At 54.1% G+C, this 17399-nt stretch overlaps 4 protein-coding genes across 16 annotated transcripts in view; 2 read left to right on the top strand and 2 right to left on the bottom strand.

Moving 5' to 3' along the window:
* The window catches only part of GTF3C1 (general transcription factor IIIC subunit 1), a 39352-nt gene extending 36845 nt beyond the window's left edge, over positions 1 to 2507 (top strand). For all 6 annotated transcript variants that reach the window (XM_083474669.1, XM_083474667.1, XM_083474668.1 and 3 more), the window contains 2 exons: positions 1269 to 1461; positions 2214 to 2507. In XM_083474669.1, the coding sequence (XP_083330795.1) occupies positions 1269 to 1461; positions 2214 to 2435 (415 nt within the window). In that variant the 3' untranslated portion in view covers positions 2436 to 2507. The remainder of the gene's footprint in view (positions 1 to 1268; positions 1462 to 2213) is intronic.
* A 373-nt stretch (positions 2508 to 2880) lies between these two features.
* On the bottom strand, positions 2881 to 4884 carry POLR3K (RNA polymerase III subunit K). Its single transcript, XM_083474861.1, has 3 exons — positions 4773 to 4884; positions 3883 to 3970; positions 2881 to 3096 (listed from the first exon to the last, which is right to left on the bottom strand). Exons 1-3 carry the CDS (start codon positions 4881 to 4883, stop codon positions 2969 to 2971), a joined length of 327 nt encoding a protein of 108 aa, XP_083330987.1. The 5' UTR covers position 4884; the 3' UTR covers positions 2881 to 2968.
* Positions 4885 to 4966: 82 nt separating this feature from the next.
* SNRNP25 (small nuclear ribonucleoprotein U11/U12 subunit 25) lies at positions 4967 to 9853 on the top strand (the record flags this gene model as incomplete). Its single annotated transcript, XM_083474851.1, has 6 exons — positions 4967 to 5110; positions 5186 to 5282; positions 5991 to 6096; positions 7258 to 7332; positions 8489 to 8551; positions 9482 to 9853. The coding sequence occupies 5 exons, from the start codon at positions 4967 to 4969 to the stop codon at positions 8541 to 8543; spliced, it is 477 nt and encodes a 158-aa protein (XP_083330977.1). The 3' UTR covers positions 8544 to 8551; positions 9482 to 9853.
* Positions 9854 to 10234: 381 nt separating this feature from the next.
* RHBDF1 (rhomboid 5 homolog 1) overlaps positions 10235 to 17399 on the bottom strand; it is a 28934-nt gene continuing 21769 nt past the window's right edge. For 3 of the 8 annotated variants that reach the window (XM_083474705.1, XM_083474707.1, XM_083474704.1), the window contains 11 exons: positions 16132 to 16386; positions 15732 to 15843; positions 15437 to 15511; positions 14124 to 14285; positions 13862 to 13962; positions 13658 to 13721; positions 12102 to 12196; positions 11838 to 11913; positions 11641 to 11741; positions 11370 to 11526; positions 10235 to 10920 (listed from right to left, as the gene is read on the bottom strand). In XM_083474705.1, coding sequence (XP_083330831.1) covers positions 10501 to 10920; positions 11370 to 11526; positions 11641 to 11741; positions 11838 to 11913; positions 12102 to 12196; positions 13658 to 13721; positions 13862 to 13962; positions 14124 to 14285; positions 15437 to 15511; positions 15732 to 15843; positions 16132 to 16386 — 1618 coding nt within the window. In that variant the 3' untranslated portion in view covers positions 10235 to 10500. Of the gene's footprint in view, positions 10921 to 11369; positions 11527 to 11640; positions 11742 to 11837; positions 11915 to 12101; positions 12197 to 13657; positions 13722 to 13861; positions 13963 to 14123; positions 14286 to 15436; positions 15512 to 15731; positions 15844 to 16131; positions 16387 to 17399 lie in introns of all 8 variants that reach the window. The other 5 variants (XM_083474706.1, XM_083474708.1, XM_083474709.1 and 2 more) reach the window with 3 other exon arrangements.

The raw sequence follows: 17399 nt of genomic DNA, 5'->3' as shown, positions 1-17399 counted from the left end.
TATGAAACGAGAGAATTCTCTTTGCCGGAGAAGAGCTGCGTCCAAAGAGTCACAACATAACTTAGATTAGAGCGGCTTCGGTGTTGCTTCAACACACCCACTTCGTAGTCAGAGGCAGTTAAGACATTAGCGGCCACATTCACTTGATTCCCAGGACGTGTACCCACCTCAGAAAGTTTTAGGGACTCCCAACTCCCCCATTGGTTAGTTTAAGAAAATCTTGCTGGATCCAGCCCATCTGCTGCAGCACCCTGTTCTCACCAGATATTGTAATGGAACACAGTTGGTCAGGGCCTGATGCTGACCACACCAAGGTTGCAGCCTCCGTCCCTGTATGGGACAGCTGCGTATTCCCTCCCAACTCTACAGCTCTGTGATCCTGTGAAAACCTGCAAGCAGGATTCGAGCACAAGGGCACTACCCCCCCTCCCCCCGCCGTTTCCAGCAAGAAGCGGAAACTGGTATTCAGAAGCAAACAACAGGTATTCAGGTTTTCCCCACCAAACCCCTTGAGATGTTCCTGCTGTTGTGGCAGGATCTCAAAAGGGAACGAGACTCCGTTTGTGGCCAGGGCAGCACTTGTGCCGGTGGATTTGAGGGGTTTTCAGAGAGGGACTTCCTGCTGATTCCAGTACTTCTGGGACCTCTAGTCAGCTGTATTGTGCTTTGGAGACCCAACCTGCCCCCTGGGGGTTATTCTCGAGGAGGTTGGCACCAGTCTTAAAGATTCCCCTGGCTCTTAAGTTGAGACGCGAGTAGGCCTGGCTGGGACAGACCACCAAAAGCTGCTGGGATCTGCTCACTCACTGTGCTGCAGCCTTCAGCGGGGCCTGGCCTTTGCCTGTGCTTACAAGTGCATTATTATTTGTTAAATTTGTTAGTCGTTTTACCTTGCCCAAAGCAACTTACAACCAGCCAACCAAATAACAAAACAAAAGCCCATATAATTAGAACCAAGAAGAGAAATAAATTAGAAACATCCCACCCACTTCTAAAAGGCCACAGATAATCAAAGGCCTGATTATAGGGGGAAGTTTTTGACTGGTGCCTGAAGGTCAGGAATGTGCCAGTCAAGCAGGAAGCCACCCCAAAGAAGGCCCCTTCTCATGTTACTGCCTTTTGAATTTCCCAGACAAGAGGCACACAAATAAGATGATGGCCGCAGGAGCCAGGTTGCTTCATGGGGGGAGAGGCTGTCCCCTTTGCCAATAGCAGCAGTGGTTCCGCTCCTCTCACTCTCTCTCCTTGCACCTCTGCTCTCAAAACAGCGCTGGTGGGAACATCAGCTTTGTCGGCCGGCCGTGGCGCATCGTGGACGGCAGCCTGAACAAGCCAGTCTGCAAGGGCATCATGGAGGGGGTGCTCTGCCACATCATGACCAAGCCTGGCATAACGGAAGCAGCTCTGTGCCACCACTATTTGGGCGTCCTGCAGCCAGTGGCTCTTCTGGAGATTCTGCAGGTATGTTTGGTCTCCTGGGGTCAAGGTGGATCCCCTCTGCCCAGGTGTTTCCAGCTTACCTGCATGTTGCTGCCTGTCTCCCTTCCCAGGGCTCAGCATGCAAGAACAGTGACTTGGTGGCAAAGAAGGGAATGGCCATATCTGCGCAGGCCCAGGGCAGAGGCAGGAAGTCAGCTAGTCCCAGCCTCTGTCTTAAAATAGAAGTTTATATATTTAGCCACATTTGTTTCCCACCCTACTTCCAAGGCCAGAGTAAAGCACTTGGGCATTTTCTGGCAACTCCTGTTCAGGAGATTTGGAGATGGAGCTGCACAATAGCGCTGGTTTTCTGCACCCTTGATGGATGCAGAGCAGGACCTGCCCACCCAAACTCCTACCATTGTTAGGGAGCAGAGCCTGGCTGTGGTGGCACAGGGCAAGGAAGGAGCCACCTCAGGGAAAGGCCCACGGTTCTCTTCCTGCATAGGGAAGGCATTTAGAAGGCACACTCCACCTTAACATGTGCCCATCAGCAGCTGCTATTTTCTTACATGTTGAAAATGCTAAATGGCCAGGGATGGACATAACTGCTTGTACATCTCTCAATAGCTTCAGGCAGCGTGGCCAATGGAGATTCCAGCAACATCTGGAGGGTCCAACTTGCCCCCCGCAATGAAACCACTGCTTTCAATACAGCCTACGCCCAACACCTTTAAAAAGGTTAGCGTTCAGTAACTCTGTGTGTGTGTTAATTTTTCCCCTTTGCTTTACAGGGCCTTGAATCTCTTGGCTGCATCAGGAAATTCCACTTGAAGCAGCAGAGACCAGCCTCGCTCTTCTCGAAGCCGACCCTTGAGGAGGTGGTCAGCAGCCCCAAACTGAGCAGCACGCCAGCCGTCTTCTATGAGCCCACTGTTGACTGCACCCTGAAAATGGGCAGGGTCTTTCCCTATGAACTGAACTGGAACAAGTGGGTGCAGATGGCTCCCTTGTGATGAGGCCTCTTTTGTACAGTAGGACAGTGAATGTCGTTGTGTGCTTTTGTTAATAAAGAGATTGTTTCTGTACCTCCTCCTGACTCTCAGCTTCTTGCTTGACCCTATAACACACAAATGGGAGGATACTGATGACGGTGGCAGAGACTGGTGCTGTGGCAGCACAGGGTAAGCAGGTGAAACACCTGAACGGCTCCTACTGTGGGCAAGGCAGTGGCTCCTCTCAGGTGGGGGTGGGAGAAGCTACTTTCATCTGTGGAACCTCAGGTCAAGCCAGCTTTTTAAAATGTAGCAGAAATGACTGCAAAAAATTAGGGTGCTCCCCTAAACACCAAGCTCTCCAACCATTCCTCTTGTCCCTTTAAGCAGATGTGCATTTTGGCTCCGAAATATGTAGGACGCAACCCTCACTGCCCTCCTTGCGCATAGAGAATGAGAGAACATGTTTGCAGCTCTTTCTCATATATACTGTTTATTATGTACAAAGTAGCAGACGCCCGCACCCCAGTTGCCCAGTCAGCTCCACTGCGGCCTCAGTCCCTCCAGCGGTGTCCGCACTGGGCGCTGCAGCACTTGTAGAAGGTGGTCATGGGCTCGTCGGCCGAGCGCGTCTGCAGCTGCATGAAGTAGGCCCGTGGGTGCTCACACTTGGGGCACGGCTCTGGGGGGGGGGTGGAGAGACAAGGAAGAGGGTGTCAGGACCTGGTGGGTGGTGGAGTATCTCCCCCTCCGGGCCAGAGGGCGGCTCCTGCAGCCTCAAGCACCCAGGCTGGCCAAGGCCGGAGATGATGAGGACCCTCAACCTGACAAGTGGGGCGCTTGTTTTGCATCTTCCTGGGGGCCTGGGAGAAAGATCCCCTGCTTGGAACCCTGCAGATCTGTGGCTGCCAACCAGTGCTGACCACGCTGAGCCAGGTGGGTCTGACTCTGTGGAAGGCAGCTTCCTGAGCTCCCTCTTACATCAGAGTCACAAGGGCCAGAACCTTCTCAGCGTGAGAAGCAAAGCTACAGGGAACCAGGCAGAGGGCCTTCTCGGTGGTGGTACCCGCCCTGTGGAATGCCCTCCCATCAGATGTCAAGGAAATAAACAACTCTCTGACTTTTAGAAAACATCTGAAGGCAGCCCTGTACAGGGAGGTTTTCAATGTTTGATGTTTTATCATGTTTTTAATATTCTTTTGGGAGCTGCCCAGAGTGGCTGGGAAAACCCAGCCAGATGGACGGGGTATAAATAAAAAATTATTATTACTATGGGTTTCGCCTTCCAAAGGGGGCTCCCAGGTTCCATCCCCGCCGGCAGCATCTCCAGGTAGGGCGGGGGGAGAGTGGGTCAAACCCTGGAGGAGAGCTCGATCCCTGCGCTGCCTGCGAGGGGGTTGGCCTGGATGACCCCTGGGGTTCCCTCCCGACTCCCCTCCGGGAGTCCCTGGCCCCCTTTCCCACACACCTGCGGTGGAGTCCACGTTCTCCCAGGCGGCGGCCCCACCGAGCACGTCGTCCACCTCCTTGAGCTTCGGATAGCGCCGGCTGGTCACCTGAAAGTGTTGCAGGAATTTATGTATAGGTTGGGGGGGTTGCCCCTCCACCAGGTATCATGCACATGCAGCCCACTACCAAAATCGGCACAATCGCTTTTGTAACTTTTGTGATTTGTTCCCACAAACACTTCATCAGTTTCTTCCTATCTATTCAGGGGGCCTCTGCTGCAGAATACCAAACGTAACAATTCACTGATCAATGGATCTCTGTACTGGCTCACTGGGAAAACTTCAGAAATTCATATAGGCATGTGAGCTCAGCTACTCAGCAGCCCATCTACCTGAGTGATAATTCCTGGCATCCTGATACCTGAGTGCCAGACCGGTAGCCATTCCAGAAATAACAAACCCAGATGAAGACAAAAGGGTGTGATGAACTTGGCTGGGAAACAGGGCAGTGCAAAGATCTCTTTTGTTACACTTGATGGGTGTTCGGTGGAGGGCAAGGGGAACCATGGGGCAGGGTCCAGGATGCTCAGATTACTGCCACCAGACCTCCACTTTCATTATGTAACCTTGATGTAGTTTGGGGGAGTGTAACATGGGGATGAGCAGCTAATAAAAGTTTGGGGGCTCTTTTGTTGGGGCTTCCATCTTGTTCCACCTCGTGGCAGGTGGGAGTCCTGTCGTGACAGTTTTCAATCAAGACCAAGCCGACTGGCTGCTGTTTTGCTCTGGGATTCCTGGCTGGTGTCCTTATTTTTTTGTCCAAAGGAGCCAGAGAGAAGGGGGGCTCGTGGGCGGGGGGGAGAGCGAAGAGACCCCCCCTTCCTTCCCCAGTCCCCTCCCCCCTTCCTACCTTGCGCGTGACGTTGCGCACGTAGGGGCACGTGGTGCAGGCGAAGCGGTGGCAGCGCGCGCCCTCCTCGGCCACCAGGACGTTCCCGCAGGCCGGGCAGAAGAGCAGCATGGCGCCCGCGCCCCCTCGCCGCCGAAGCCACGCCCAGGCACTTCCGCTTCCGGCCGGTCCCGGAGGCCACGCCCCTCCCCAAGATGGCGGCGCCTGAGGCGGCGAAGGAGGAGGAGGCGGGCGAGGAGGGCGCCGTGGACGCGGCCCACGCCGAGGTGCTGCAGCTGTGGCAGGCCGGCCTGGCGCGCCTCGTCAGGGACCCGCTGCTCTGCGACCTCCCCGCACAGGTAGGCCGCCCGGAGGGGGCGGGGCCGGCCTCGCCTGTCGATCAGCGGTGCTGACTCCGCCCTCTCCCTTGTCAGGTGACCCCCGAGGAGATCGGCTCGCAGGTGGCGCTCGAGTACGGCCAGGCCATGACGGTGCGCGTGCGCAGAGCCGACGCCCCCGAGGCCCCCATGCGTGAGTCAGCGTCGCTCCGCCCCCTCGGACCTGGCCCCGCCCACATTCCGGCCTCGCGGGGGGTGGGCTGGATGACCCCCGAGGGCCCTTCGGACTCTAGACTGAGCAGAAGGAGCAAACGCCCCCCAGCCTCCTCCCTCCGTGACTTTATGCGCTGGAGGTGCAGGGAGCAATTATTATTATTATTATTATTATTATTATTATTATTACTATTATCTATTATCTATTTATATATTTATACCTGTTTAGGGAAGTTTTTGATGTCTGACGCTGTATTGTTTTTTATATTTAGCTGGAAGCTGCCCAGAGTGGCTAGTGAGACCCAGTCAGATGGGCGGGGTATAAATAATATATTATTATTATTATTATTATTATTGTTATTGTTATTATTATTATTACCCCCACCCATCTGGCTGGGTTTCCCCAGCCACTCTGGGCAGCTTCCAGCAAAATATAAAAATACAATAATGCAAGCAAGCAAGGCCCTGATTGCCCTTCCAGCCCTTTTCTCCACACAGAGCCCACTTTGCGAGAGACACCCCCCTTCACCACCCCAGGCCTCTTTTCTTGCCCTGCAAAGCCCCTCCCTCAGGTGGTGCTGAAGGTGTTCCCGGTGGGGAGGGGGGGTTGGAAGAGAGAGAGTCCTGGGTCCTGACGGGATGCGCGAGATGCAGCCTGGGGGTGATGATGACGCTTTCTTCTCCGCAGCCGTGGTGGTGGTGCAGAATGCCAGCGTCCTGGACCTGAAGAAAGCCATCCAGCGGTTTGTGCAGCTGAAGCAGGAGCGGGCAGGGGGCATCCAGCACATCAGCTGGTGAGTTGAGCCCTTCCCCCTGCCCAGGACGGGGGGGGGTCCTCCTGTGTGACCCTCCCAGGCGGGTGGGCTAGCCTTTAGTTTCCTCAGATCGGCTGCTCCCACCTGCCAGCCCTCTGCCCTCAGACTGCCAACAGGCACCTTCTGTGCCAACTTTTAAACGCCTGCCGAAAAGCTTTGTTCCGCCAGGCCTCTGCAGGCGGCTACAAGTACATCCCACCACAATGGTCTGCTGGCGCCTGTTTTTAATTCTTTTCCTTTTAACTTGATTGTTAAATATATTTATATACCGCCGGATCACAAAAGTAAATCACCACGGTGTGCAGCAATATAAAACCATACAGTAAAATCATTAAAAAGTTAAATGATTTCTGTTACGGAAATTACAGGGAGGGGGGGCACATCTTTAAAGTTGTTAAATGTTACAAATATTATGCATAAAGGTATCCTTTCGACTTGACAGCTCAGGGAAGTTGCCTAGCTTTAAAAATCATATAAAATCAACTCCTTTGCCAGTTTCCTTCATTCCACTGCCACTTTGCTTCATTGGCCAAGGACTTGCAAGCCACTTGGTTCCCACCACAATCCCTCAAGCGGGAGGTCACATGCTCACAGGAAGATACTCATAGGTGTCAAAGGCAAAGGCACTCCTCTGGACTTGCCCAGGTGGCAGACTATGCAAACCAAAGTTCTCTTGTCCCTTTGTAGCAGGTGCTTAGAATGTACTTCCCAATACATATCCTGTATCCATCTGTTGCCCCAACACATTCCTCCTATGTTAATCATGTATAACCCTCTCCTTTTCTGGTGAAACAATGATGTAGTGATGATGCTTAATGAACTATATGCTGGGATAAGATAGAAACTTTTAAAAGACCTTGTCACCCCATCCTCAGGGTTCAAAATTCCTCCTTGAACCTGTTGCGCAATAAACTTTGGTCTACAGCTATTTGCTCCGGTTGGTGGCTGGACTCCTTCCTTTATTCCGCAGGGACCCGCGGGCTCTGCCCAACCAGCTGGGGGACTGAGCAGCCTCGCACCTAGATTTTCCCCTAACAATTTTACTGCATGGTTTTATATTGCTGTGAGCCGCTGTGCTGTGTTACTATGAGAAAGCGGCATAGAAAGTATTTTTATAAATAAGCAAACCTCCCCTTGCAGGAAGTACGTGTGGCGAACATACTGCTTAACGTTTGGTGCAGAGAAGCTGACAGACGACAGGAAGAAGCTGAGAGAGTGAGTCACGGGAGGCTCCGGCCGGCCTTGGTGGGGCTCATCCAACTTGCCTCATTTTGGGGCCGAGTCCCAGGGAAGGTGGGGGGAACACAGCTGGAGTTCATTACAGATTTGTGCGGGGAGAGGAGAGGAGCCCCAGCAGTCAGGCGAGGGCAGGAAACCAGCTGCCCTGGGACTTGGGAGAGCCAAAAAAAGGGGGTGTGGCTGCTGTTCTCTTCTCCAGAAATAAAACATTGCGTTTGAAAAGCTGGGACTCTGGACAGGCTCAGGGTGGAGAAAGAAGCAGGCTGGGGGTGCAGCAATATTCAGCGCAGAACTCAGCTGTTGAATTCAGCATCACAGGGCTGGCCACCCACTCGGGTGTCTTCAAGAGGAGAGGGGGCAAGTTCTTGGCAGATAAGACTAGTGGAAGGGGGAGAAAATCCCATCACTGTTACAATGGCAAAACAAACTCTGTGAGTTTGTAGAAATAGCAAAATTGATGGCAATTATTAGAGGCCACTCAAATCAGAGAATAATTATAGAGTGGGATGGAGTGAAGCAATACATGAAAGAATATGGTTGCGGAATTGAAATGTTAATAGAGAATGTGTAAAACGTGCAGGGGTAAGCAAGAAAATAATAATAGAATCAACTGAATAATTATTAAATTATAACAACACAAGATGGAAGTAAAATATTGAGATTACACATGGGTGAAGGGGAGTGGGGGGTATATGGGAACCTATAATATCTTTTATAATATACTGGTAATTTGTTAATTGTGTTGTATTTACATATAGCAAAGGGAAGCCTAGAGCAATTAGATATATTTTAATTTAGGTAATCTAGGTAATAGGCTTATGTTAGAAAATGAATATGGATTTTGAATTTGATGTTTGTAAATTTTTGGGGGGTTTTGAAATAAATAAAGAAAGAAAGAAAGACGGTTGGCCCTGTGGACAAAGGCTGTGGTCCCTGGGATGAGCAGTGGGAAGCGGGGGGGGGGGGTGCTGAGCTCCTGTGGGGAACAGGATGCTGGACTAGACGGGACGGTGGCCTGGTCCAGCTGCTCCCCTGATGTTCCTCGGCCCTTGGGGAGAAGGGTGGGTGGGTCTGTCACGACGGCAATGTGTGTGTTTTGGCAGACGTGTAACGTGAGCGACGCTATTTTTAGGTACGGCATCCGAAACCGAGATGAAGTCAGCTTCGTGAAAAAGCTCCGGAAATGAGCTGCCAGGCAAGTCCCAAAATACCCCTGACCTCTTTGCTGGGTCTTCTGTTCCCCACTGCTGCCCCACGTCTCGTGCTTGGCTGCCTCTCAGCAGCTCTGCTGTGGGCAGGAGAAAGCTGGGGGGGGGGGTAGTCTTCCCTCTGGTTCCATTGAATGTCCTGGACAGGCAAGGAACATATTCCCTTTGCTGAGAAGGAAACCAGCACTGCTGAACTGAACTAGGTTCAGTAATGTGCTTAAGGCAGTATCAGAAGTGACTGTTTACAACATGGGTAGGCAACCTAAGGCCCGGGGGCCGGATGCGGCCCAATCGCCTTCTAAATCCTGTCCACGGAGGGTCTGGGAATCAGCATGTTTTTACATGAGTAGAATGTGTGCTTTTATTTAAAATGCATCTCTGGGGCATAGGAATTCGTTCATTCCCGCCCCGCCCCCCAAAAAATATAGTCTAGCCCCCCACAAGGTCTGAGGGACAGTGGACCGGCCCCCTGCTGGAAAAGTTTGCTGACCCCTGGTTTACAACATGGTGAAAAGCTCTTGGGGGGAAATTGTTGTGCTTTTAAGCTGAGCATCTGGGGGTCAGTTTGGGAAATCGTTTTATTCCGTAGCTGGCAGGCAGAAAGTGTCCCCTCCACCAGCTGTGCCTGCCTTTTGGAGAAAGGTGCTAGTGGCTTTGTCAGGCGGGGGGGGGGGGAGTTTTGTTAGATCCATCAGCCTTGGCTGTGAGCAGATGCTGAAGCCACAAGGCTCATACTTGACCCTCACCAGGATTGGGGGGGCGTGTAGGTTTTCTCGCTCTGGACCTGAATGCAGTGAGGTTTTGCAGTGCTCAAGGCAGAAGCTCTGAGCTACATTCAGCTGCCCTCACATATTTGGAGAGCCCAGCAGCTGCTTCTCAGGCCTAAAGGAGCCTTTGGCCCTTGTCTTCCCCTACAGGTGCCCTTTGGGGAGGCTCTGTGAGCTCCGCTTGGCGTTTCTGAAATGGGGAGAGGCCACTCTTTGAACGCCACAGCTGTGACCCAGGAGCACTTCAGACTTGCTCTGCTTCCGTCAGCAACAGAGTCACCCGAGGGACCACTGCTGCCGGAAGGGGGGGGGGCGTCGTTTTGGACCCAGGAGGGCAAAGGTGTTTCCTCTGAGGCTGGCAAAGGCAGCTATGAGTCCAGGTTTGAAGAGAGTGGACTGTCTGTGAACTGGGCGGATTTGGAAGTAACAGCCACACAGCAGCCCAGTGCCCAGCCAAAGACACTCACCCGCTGGAGGCGCCAGCCTTAGCTGGACTTTCAATAAAGTGCATAAGCAATGGGAGGCGGCCGTGTTGTGATTTGGAGAAGCGGCTCTTGCAGAATGGGGTAACGTCCCCAAACCCAGGAGGAGCTTGCAGAAAGCGCAGCCCAGGTGACTTGGGGGCATGGAATCATAGAAGTGTAGGGTTTGAAGGGACCCCAAGCCCCCAACTTGAACCCCCATTCTTCCTCCCATCACAGAATGATTCACCCCAGCAGAGGGCATCTAGGGCCTCTCTCAGCATCAGGGGGCTCCTTCATTTTGAGGGTCTTGCCTTCCCTATCCAGGGGTAGCTTCTTGCCTTCCTGGTGTTAGAATCTGGGTTTCTGGCACTGCACGAAGGACGCACTCCCCCGCGGCCCCACCTTCCGCCATCGAGCGCAAACGAAATGCCCAAGGCCCTTTTGGAAATGTAGCTAAAACGCTACCTGTGTGTTTTAATCACCACCTGGGCAACAAGTAACAAATCCCGTTAAAAAGGCCATTTTGAAAGGGAGCGTCATAAAAACAGGGCAGCGGGGGGAAAGAGTTCCGTAAAACAAGGCACGGCAAGAGGTTCCGGTTGCAGCAAACGAGTCTCCGATCCTCTGGGCTAAGGCAGCTCAGGTGCAAGAAGAAGCAAGCGTTTAAATTAAGTGCATTGGGGAGTTGGGGAGGGGTCCCCCCGCTCAGTGGAGCTGCGCGTCCAGGTCGTACTTCTCACAGAACTTGTCCGTGAAAGGGATGCAGGTGAGGAACTCGCACCACTCGCAGCGGATGGGGTAGAAGTAGAAGAGGACCACCAGGCCTGACAGCAGCCCCGCAAAGACCAGCTGGAAGACGATGATCTGACAGCGCTTGCGGTACAGGTCAAACTTGCCGAAGCTGATGTAGGGCAGGAAGGCAAAGGAGAGGAAGAGGCCGCTGACGAAGCCGCCCACGTGGGCGAAGTTGTCGATCCAGGGCAGGAGGCCGAAGGCGAAGAGGAAGAGGACGACGGCCAGCAGCTTGAAGAAGGCCCTCCAGGGACGCGCCAGGATCTGCCAGCTCTGGAAGAGCTCCACAAAGAGGCAGGCCAGGATGCCAAACTGGGAGCCCGCAGGGCCCACCTGAGAGGAGAGGGAGGCAGGCAGGCAGAGTCCCCGTTAGGCCTGCCTTGCGCAAAACACCTTCCCCCCTTGGGGGGGGCGTGGGGGGGAGGCAGTTGAGAAGCTGCTTCCCTACAAGTAGAGCAAGGAGGGGCCCCCACCTCCAGGCCAGAAAAGGGGGGAGCCGGGAGCAGGAGGCAAAAGCCCAGCAAAGGGAGCCGGAAGAGGAAGGAGCGGCCTGGGGTTGTGGGTGGACCGGGGAGCTGCCTTGGCCAGAGTCAGGCCATGGGCCCATCAGGCTCAGTTCTGCTTACACAGACGAGCAGCAGCAGTTGCTCTGCTCTGGCAGGAAGGCTCCCCCAAGCTGTTCCCGGAGAGGCCTTGCCTGGGGCCATGTCCCTGCCCAGGAGGTGCCCTAGCCCTGGGCCCAAAGGAAAGGGCTCCGTTGCCCCTAGCAGCCCCTCACCCACCTCAGCTCTGTAGGGCAGGAAGATGGCACTGGCCAGGTTGCCTGTGATGCCGCTCAGAAGGTAGATGATGGAGATGCGGTGCCAGCCAGCCAGCTTCTCCAGGTCTCGCAGGATGGTCATCTGGAAGCACACTGACACCAAGCAGTGCAGGATCCTGCTGGGCAGGGGAGAGGGAGGCCAGTTGGACCGGGGGGGGGGAGAAAACAACCCTCCCTCCCCTCCCCACACACCTTGCTGGTGTGTCCTGGTGGGGGCCCAGTGCCAGCCTTACCCTGCGTGGAGGAACAGCGAGAGCCACAGGCGGTACACCTGGTCTGGGACCTCTGGGTTGAGGAAGGGCAGGAGCCCACAGACATCATCCATGCAGTGCACCTGGGGGAGAGAGCCCACCTGGGCTTAGCACTGCCAGGGCCTCACCCTGCTCTGAAAGTAACGCACAAGATTTGGCAGTCGGGGAGAGGGCATTACCTGGGAGCAGAGGGTGGCCTCTTCGTGGAAGTAGCCGTGCATGAAGGTGCAGTATTCTCGAGATGTGATCTCACACCTGGGAGGAAAGAGGGCAGAGAGCTGGGAAGTTAAGGGGGGCAGCAGAAGGGCAGGGAGGGGGAACGCACACAGTCCAAGCTGATCCCTTGGGGGGTGGCTGTCAATCTCCCCCACCCCCCTCCCCGGAGTGGCCAATGGGCAGCCTGCCACCTAGCGCTGCCCCGCCTCCCCCAGGCCTCCCCCTACCTTCCCTTGGTGCCAATGCAGCAGGGGCGGCCCGTGATGACGCAGTCCATGTGCGGGTGGTTGGTGTAGTTGCCAGCGCTGTTCTTGGTGCAGATCTGGAAGGAGAGGGGGCAGTGGGTGGGGGCCTCCTCGGAGCACGTCCCGGCTGGAGGGGCCTCCTGCCACCCCCCATCTCTGCAGGTCCCATGGGCGAAGGGAAAGGTACACACACCCCTCGGTCAGAGTCCACAGAAAAAGACCAGCTGCTGGGCAGTTGGAGGGGCAAGAAAGTCTGTCCCTCGCCTAAGGGGCTTCCAGCAAGAGCCAAGGAAGGCCAGAGCTGCCCACCATTCCCCAGTCATCATATTATTATTATCTTTAAAAATTTGGTTGCTTTAACCTGCCTAAGGCAACCTGTCCTTGGAATTCCAGTCCTTGGAATGAGCGCTTGAAATGCCCAGCTGAGGACCAGGGCAGGAAGGGCCAGGAGTTCCCCGTGAAAAAGTTTTTAAAGGGAGACAACAAGATCTAAAAGCTGAGCTGCTACCTGCAGCTTCTTCCTCTCCCAGCACCAGGGGATCCCCTTTCCAGCACCAGGGATCCAAGACAGGATCTTGGATGAAGCTGAGCAGCCTTCCAGATTCCTTGAGAAAACCTGGCTAGGTTTCATTCCGCTGTGGAGCCCCGGGGCTGGGGTTTCCTTTGCATTCTGCTCTGACCTTTTGCCTGATTTCTCCCTGCCTTTTCTTCCTAATGAAATTCCTTCGTTTGGCTGCTGTCATGTTTGCGGTTTCCAACCCCAGGGCTTTAGGATCCCCAGAGGTTGGGCCTTCAGGCTCCTGGGAGTTTAGGATCAAAGTTGCTGGGGGCCAGCACACTTTTCCAGCGTCCAGGATAGACTCAGAGACAGAGTGTATACCTGAAGGAGCGTCTCCACCCCAATCATCCAGCCCGGACACTGAGGTCCAGCGCCGAGGGCCTTCTAGCGGTTCCCTCCCTGCGAGAAGTGAGGTTACAGGGAACCAGGCAGAGGGCCTTCTCGGTGGTGGCGCCCGCCCTGTGGAACGCCTTCCCAGCAGATGTCAAGGAAATCAACAACTACCTGACTTTTAGAAGACATCTGAAGGCAGCCCTGTTTAGGGAAGTTTTGAATGTTTGGTGTTTTATTCCATTTTGAATGTTCTGTTGAAAGCCACCCAGAGTGGCTGGGGAAACCCAGCCAGATGGGCGGGGTACAAATAATAAATTATTATTAATTATTATTATTATTATTATTATTACTACTGTTGTTGTTATAGTGGGCTGCCTCTGCACTCCAAGGAAACCCCAAGGCTGTAGGTGGAGCTGAGGAGGGCCCTGGCTGAGGAAGTTTAAAAAAGAAATTGTTCTCTTCTGGGGCTGCAGAAGTAAGGGGGGCCCAGCAATCTTACAGAGAGCAAGACCCACGGCCAGCTCCAGAGGGCTGTTGTGCTGCAGTTGCTCCACAAAGGGCGCTCCTTTGGCCTCCCCCACTCTGTCGCAGGTGCAATGCCCTCCCTCCTCCCCCCCAGTAGCCCCCAAATCGTCAGCAGGCTTACCGGCCACTTGGTGATGTCATCCGGCCACTCATGGGGGTCCATGGAGGCTGGCTGTTCACAGACCCTGCGCAGGAAAGAGATCAGCAGTGCTGGGGGGGAGCAAGAGGTGAACCCCGATTCCCTCACCACCTCTCTGCTGTTCCTGGGGAGGTTCAGGCCGTCAGCGCAGCAGACTAGGCCTCCAGCACCCATCGACCGACCTACCTGGGGTCTTGGTGACAGACCGAGCCAAACTGCCGCTTGTCTCCTGCCAGCAGGGGGGTGCTGGGATGCCGCGGCCATTTCACCCACACGGCCAGGGTGGACTGCAAGGGAGAGCGAGGGGGTGAGAGGAGGAGGAGGGTCTCCCTTTGCAGGGAGTGGAGGAGCCCTGGCACCCAGGAGCAGGTGCCAGGCTGTGGGTGGTGGGTCAGAGAGAGGGCCCCCCCCCCACCCAGTGTGGGTGCCCAGGCCAGCAGTGTCTCACCGAGCACTCCTCCGCAGGCGTCTGCACGCAGCCGGACTTGTCGTTGCGCACACAGCAGGCGGAGTGCTTCTCCTTCTGGCGGGCAGCGCGGATGAAGCTGTGCACCTGCTGGTCCTGCCGCATGCAAGGGGCAAACTTTGCGCCCAGGTGGATGAGGGCTTCCTGGGGGGAGGCAGGGGCAGCGGCATCATTACTACGGATCGTTGTTTATCAAGCTTTCAGGCTGCCCTTCATCAAGAGACCCCAGGGCAGCTCCCGACCAAAGAACCGTGGCAAGGGAAACTGATGGACTATGCAGAATCGGCGAAATTGACATATAAACTACGAGATAAGGACAACTGTGACTTTAAGGAAGAATAGGAACCCTTTGCAAAGTACCTAAAAAAACAACAAAATGAACTGGACTCCTTGGCAGGTTTTGAATAAACACCCACAAACTTTTGATTGATAATAGCTAGTTAGATAAATTAAGGATCTATACAGTTTTGTAACATGCAGAGAATAATATTTGTTGATAAACCAGAGAGAGGAGCTCAGGGAAGTCTGGGGGTGGGAGAGGGGGTTATAATATGGGGTAGGGGGAGGAGGAAAAATAGGGGGGAATTAAGGATGATATGTTTTTTACTGATAAAATGTTTTGTTGTAATTCCTAATATTTTATTTATTTATTTTTTTTAAAGAGAGAGACCCCAGGGCAGCTGACAGCAGAAAGAGGTCGGTTGGGAGAAAGGGAGGCTCTTACAATCTCAGCGTTGTGGGTTTGGGGCCCAGGCTGAGCAAAAGGTCCCTGCCTTGTAGAGGGCTGGACTCAGGGACCCTGAGGGTCCCGTCTGACTCTACAATTCCATGAAATTCTGTAAGTAAGAGTAAAAGGGAGGAAAAGACAATAACACACAACCTGCTTTAAAAGGCCGTGATGGAGTGACAGGGAGAGGATATCTCACGAAATGAAAAAAAACCTTTAAAATAACCTTTGCTAAAAAACACAGAAGCTTTTCTATTAGGAATTATAGGCACCAAGATTCCAAAGGAGCAGAAAATATTATAATGGATATGCAATTGGTTTTGTTTTAAAATGATATTTGTAAATTCAAATTTAAAAAAAAAATATTAAAAACAACAGGCAAAGGCCTGGGAGAGGTGGAACGCTTTTGCCTGGCACTTGATGGGGTGCAAGGAAGGCACCAGGTGAGCCCCCCGGGGAGAGCACCCCACAAGCCAGGGAGCCCCCACTGAGAAGGCCACTGGCCTCAGAGCCACGGCAGCCAAGCCCTTGTTGCTGCCACAGAGCCACACCAGCCTGGGCCACTCACCGAACTGGGGCCGATCCAGAAGTTCTCCTGCTGCACATACTTCACGTTCTCGTAGACCCCGCGGTTTCTCAAGACCTGCCGAAAAGGAAGCCATGGCTCCTTGCAAGGGAGAGTTGGGGGGGCAAAAGGGCCCTGCAGATGCGCACCCCCCCTCACCCCGCCAGGCAAAGGAGCAGAAGCCTGGGAGGCATATTCCTGGGTCTGTGGTCAAGGAAGGGGAAGGGGCCACAGAGGCAATGGGGGGTGGGCTGCAGCTGCCACCGGCTCCGCAATGGCCGTGTTTTCTGCCACTCACCGAATCCACCGTCTCATGCTGTGAAAACCCCACGGGGGCGATTCCGTAGATGGAGACGGCCAGGATGGTGATGAGCGAGTGGACAAAGGTGAGCCAGTAGGTGAAGAACGGCCTGCAGTGGGGAGAGGGGTCAGGTTGGCAGGGGGAGGCCCTGACTCAAGATCAGGAAGAACTTCCAGAGAGTAAGAGCTGCTCAACGGCAGAACAAGCTCCCTCGGCGGGAAGGAATCTCCTTGGAGGTAGGACATTTCATTGCTCGGGGTTGGGCTAGATGGCCTCTGGGGGTCCCTAGCCCACTCTACAATTCTATGAGGAGCAGGGCAGTCCCTAGGAGCTCTGGCCCCTTCAGCCGCGGCAGCCCCACCTGCAGAACCAAGCCCCCACCCGCTGTGTCACCTACCGGTGGTCATCCATGTCCTCGATCTGCTGCTTGACGAAGCTATCAATCCGCCTGCGATACGTCCGGTTGGTCAGCCGGCCCACCATGCCCAGGCCGTAGGGGCGCTTCTCCTTGGCAAAGAGCTTCCGGACGGGGACCCGGATGCGCTGCCCCCGCCGCTGGAGGCCCAGGCTCACCACCTCCTGCCGCAGGCGGACCTTGGGCTGCCCCACCTGCGCCCCCTCCTTCTGCTTCCGCCAGCCGCGCTCCAGGGGGCTGCAGGAGGAGAGAGAGAGGGGCACTCAGGAATGGCCACAGAATGTGCCCCCCAGCTGGGCAGGGAAGGAGCCATCGCCTGTGGGGCAGGGAGGGGTCTTCTGCTTGCAGGGCCCAAACCCCTCCAGCCCCTGCAGGGCAACTGAAGCTGCCGCAGAGCTCGCTTCCTGCTCAGCCGGTGATGCTCGGCACTATTTTGAAAAGATAGCCCTTGGCTTTGGGGGTGACCTTTGCAATCATCCAAGAGGCCTATTTCTAGAGATGATGATTTTATAAAGTTTTTATTAAATTTTCTGATTAGAAATTTAAAATACTTATTTTAACATCCTTAAGACAGCAATGACTTCCCTTCTTCTCTTTCTGTGCTTCATTTGACATATCATAAATCCCAGCATATTTTACAAAAACTAAACCATTCAGTATTCCATTACAGCGGTACCTCTGGTTGCGAACCGGATCCATTCCAGAGGCCCGTTTGCAACATGAAAAGAGTGCAACCCGCAGCGGCGCATCTGCACACACGTGCGTGGTTGCGATTCGCCGCTTCTGTGCATATGTGTGGCGTCATTTTGCGCTTATGCGCATGCGCAAGCGGCGAAACCCGGAAGTAACCCTTTCCGGTACTTCTGGGTCGCCGCGGGACATAACCTGAAAGAACGTAACATGAAGCGGACGTAACATGAGGTATGACTGTATTACATCCATCTAAACTTATTTACACTGTTGAATTCATCTCAATGCTTCCAGCGTTTTCAGGTGTACACCATTTCCCCCCATATATTCAATAAATGTTTTCCAATCTTCTCTAAACGTACGTTCCTCTTGTTCTCTTACGTAATTCTAGAGATTAAACCCTTAAAGGATTTCGTGGCTGATCGAACGAGCGGAGGAGCCCCTTTTTGCAACTGGAAGCCCAGCAGACCGTGTCCCTGGCCCAGCTAAACAAATGCCTTTGCTGGGGCCGATTCGCAGGCAGACCCACTGCCTTGAGAGGGGAAGTACCTGAGCTTGTC

This window comes from Podarcis liolepis (genome assembly GCF_965112155.1).
Source record: "Podarcis liolepis genome assembly, chromosome: 14".
NCBI classification, from domain to species: Eukaryota; Metazoa; Chordata; class Lepidosauria; order Squamata; family Lacertidae; genus Podarcis; species Podarcis liolepis.
Note: the sequence above shows the minus strand (reverse complement) of the source record. Positions and strands in the feature narration are given on the sequence as shown.

What these genes read in the sequence shown, in the direction of transcription:
- POLR3K (XM_083474861.1), bottom strand. Translation starts at nt 4,883, where the DNA reads ATGCTGCTCTTCTGCCCGGCCTGCGGGAACGTCCTGGTGGCCGAGGAG. An exon ending in TGCGCAACGTCACGCGCAAG is followed by an intron (nt 3,971 to 4,772) that starts GTAGGAAGGGGG and finishes CAACACTTTCAG; the next exon opens with GTGACCAGCCGGCGCTATCC. An exon ending in GAACGTGGACTCCACCGCAG is followed by an intron (nt 3,097 to 3,882) that starts GTGTGTGGGAAA and finishes CCCCCCCCCCAG; the next exon opens with AGCCGTGCCCCAAGTGTGAG.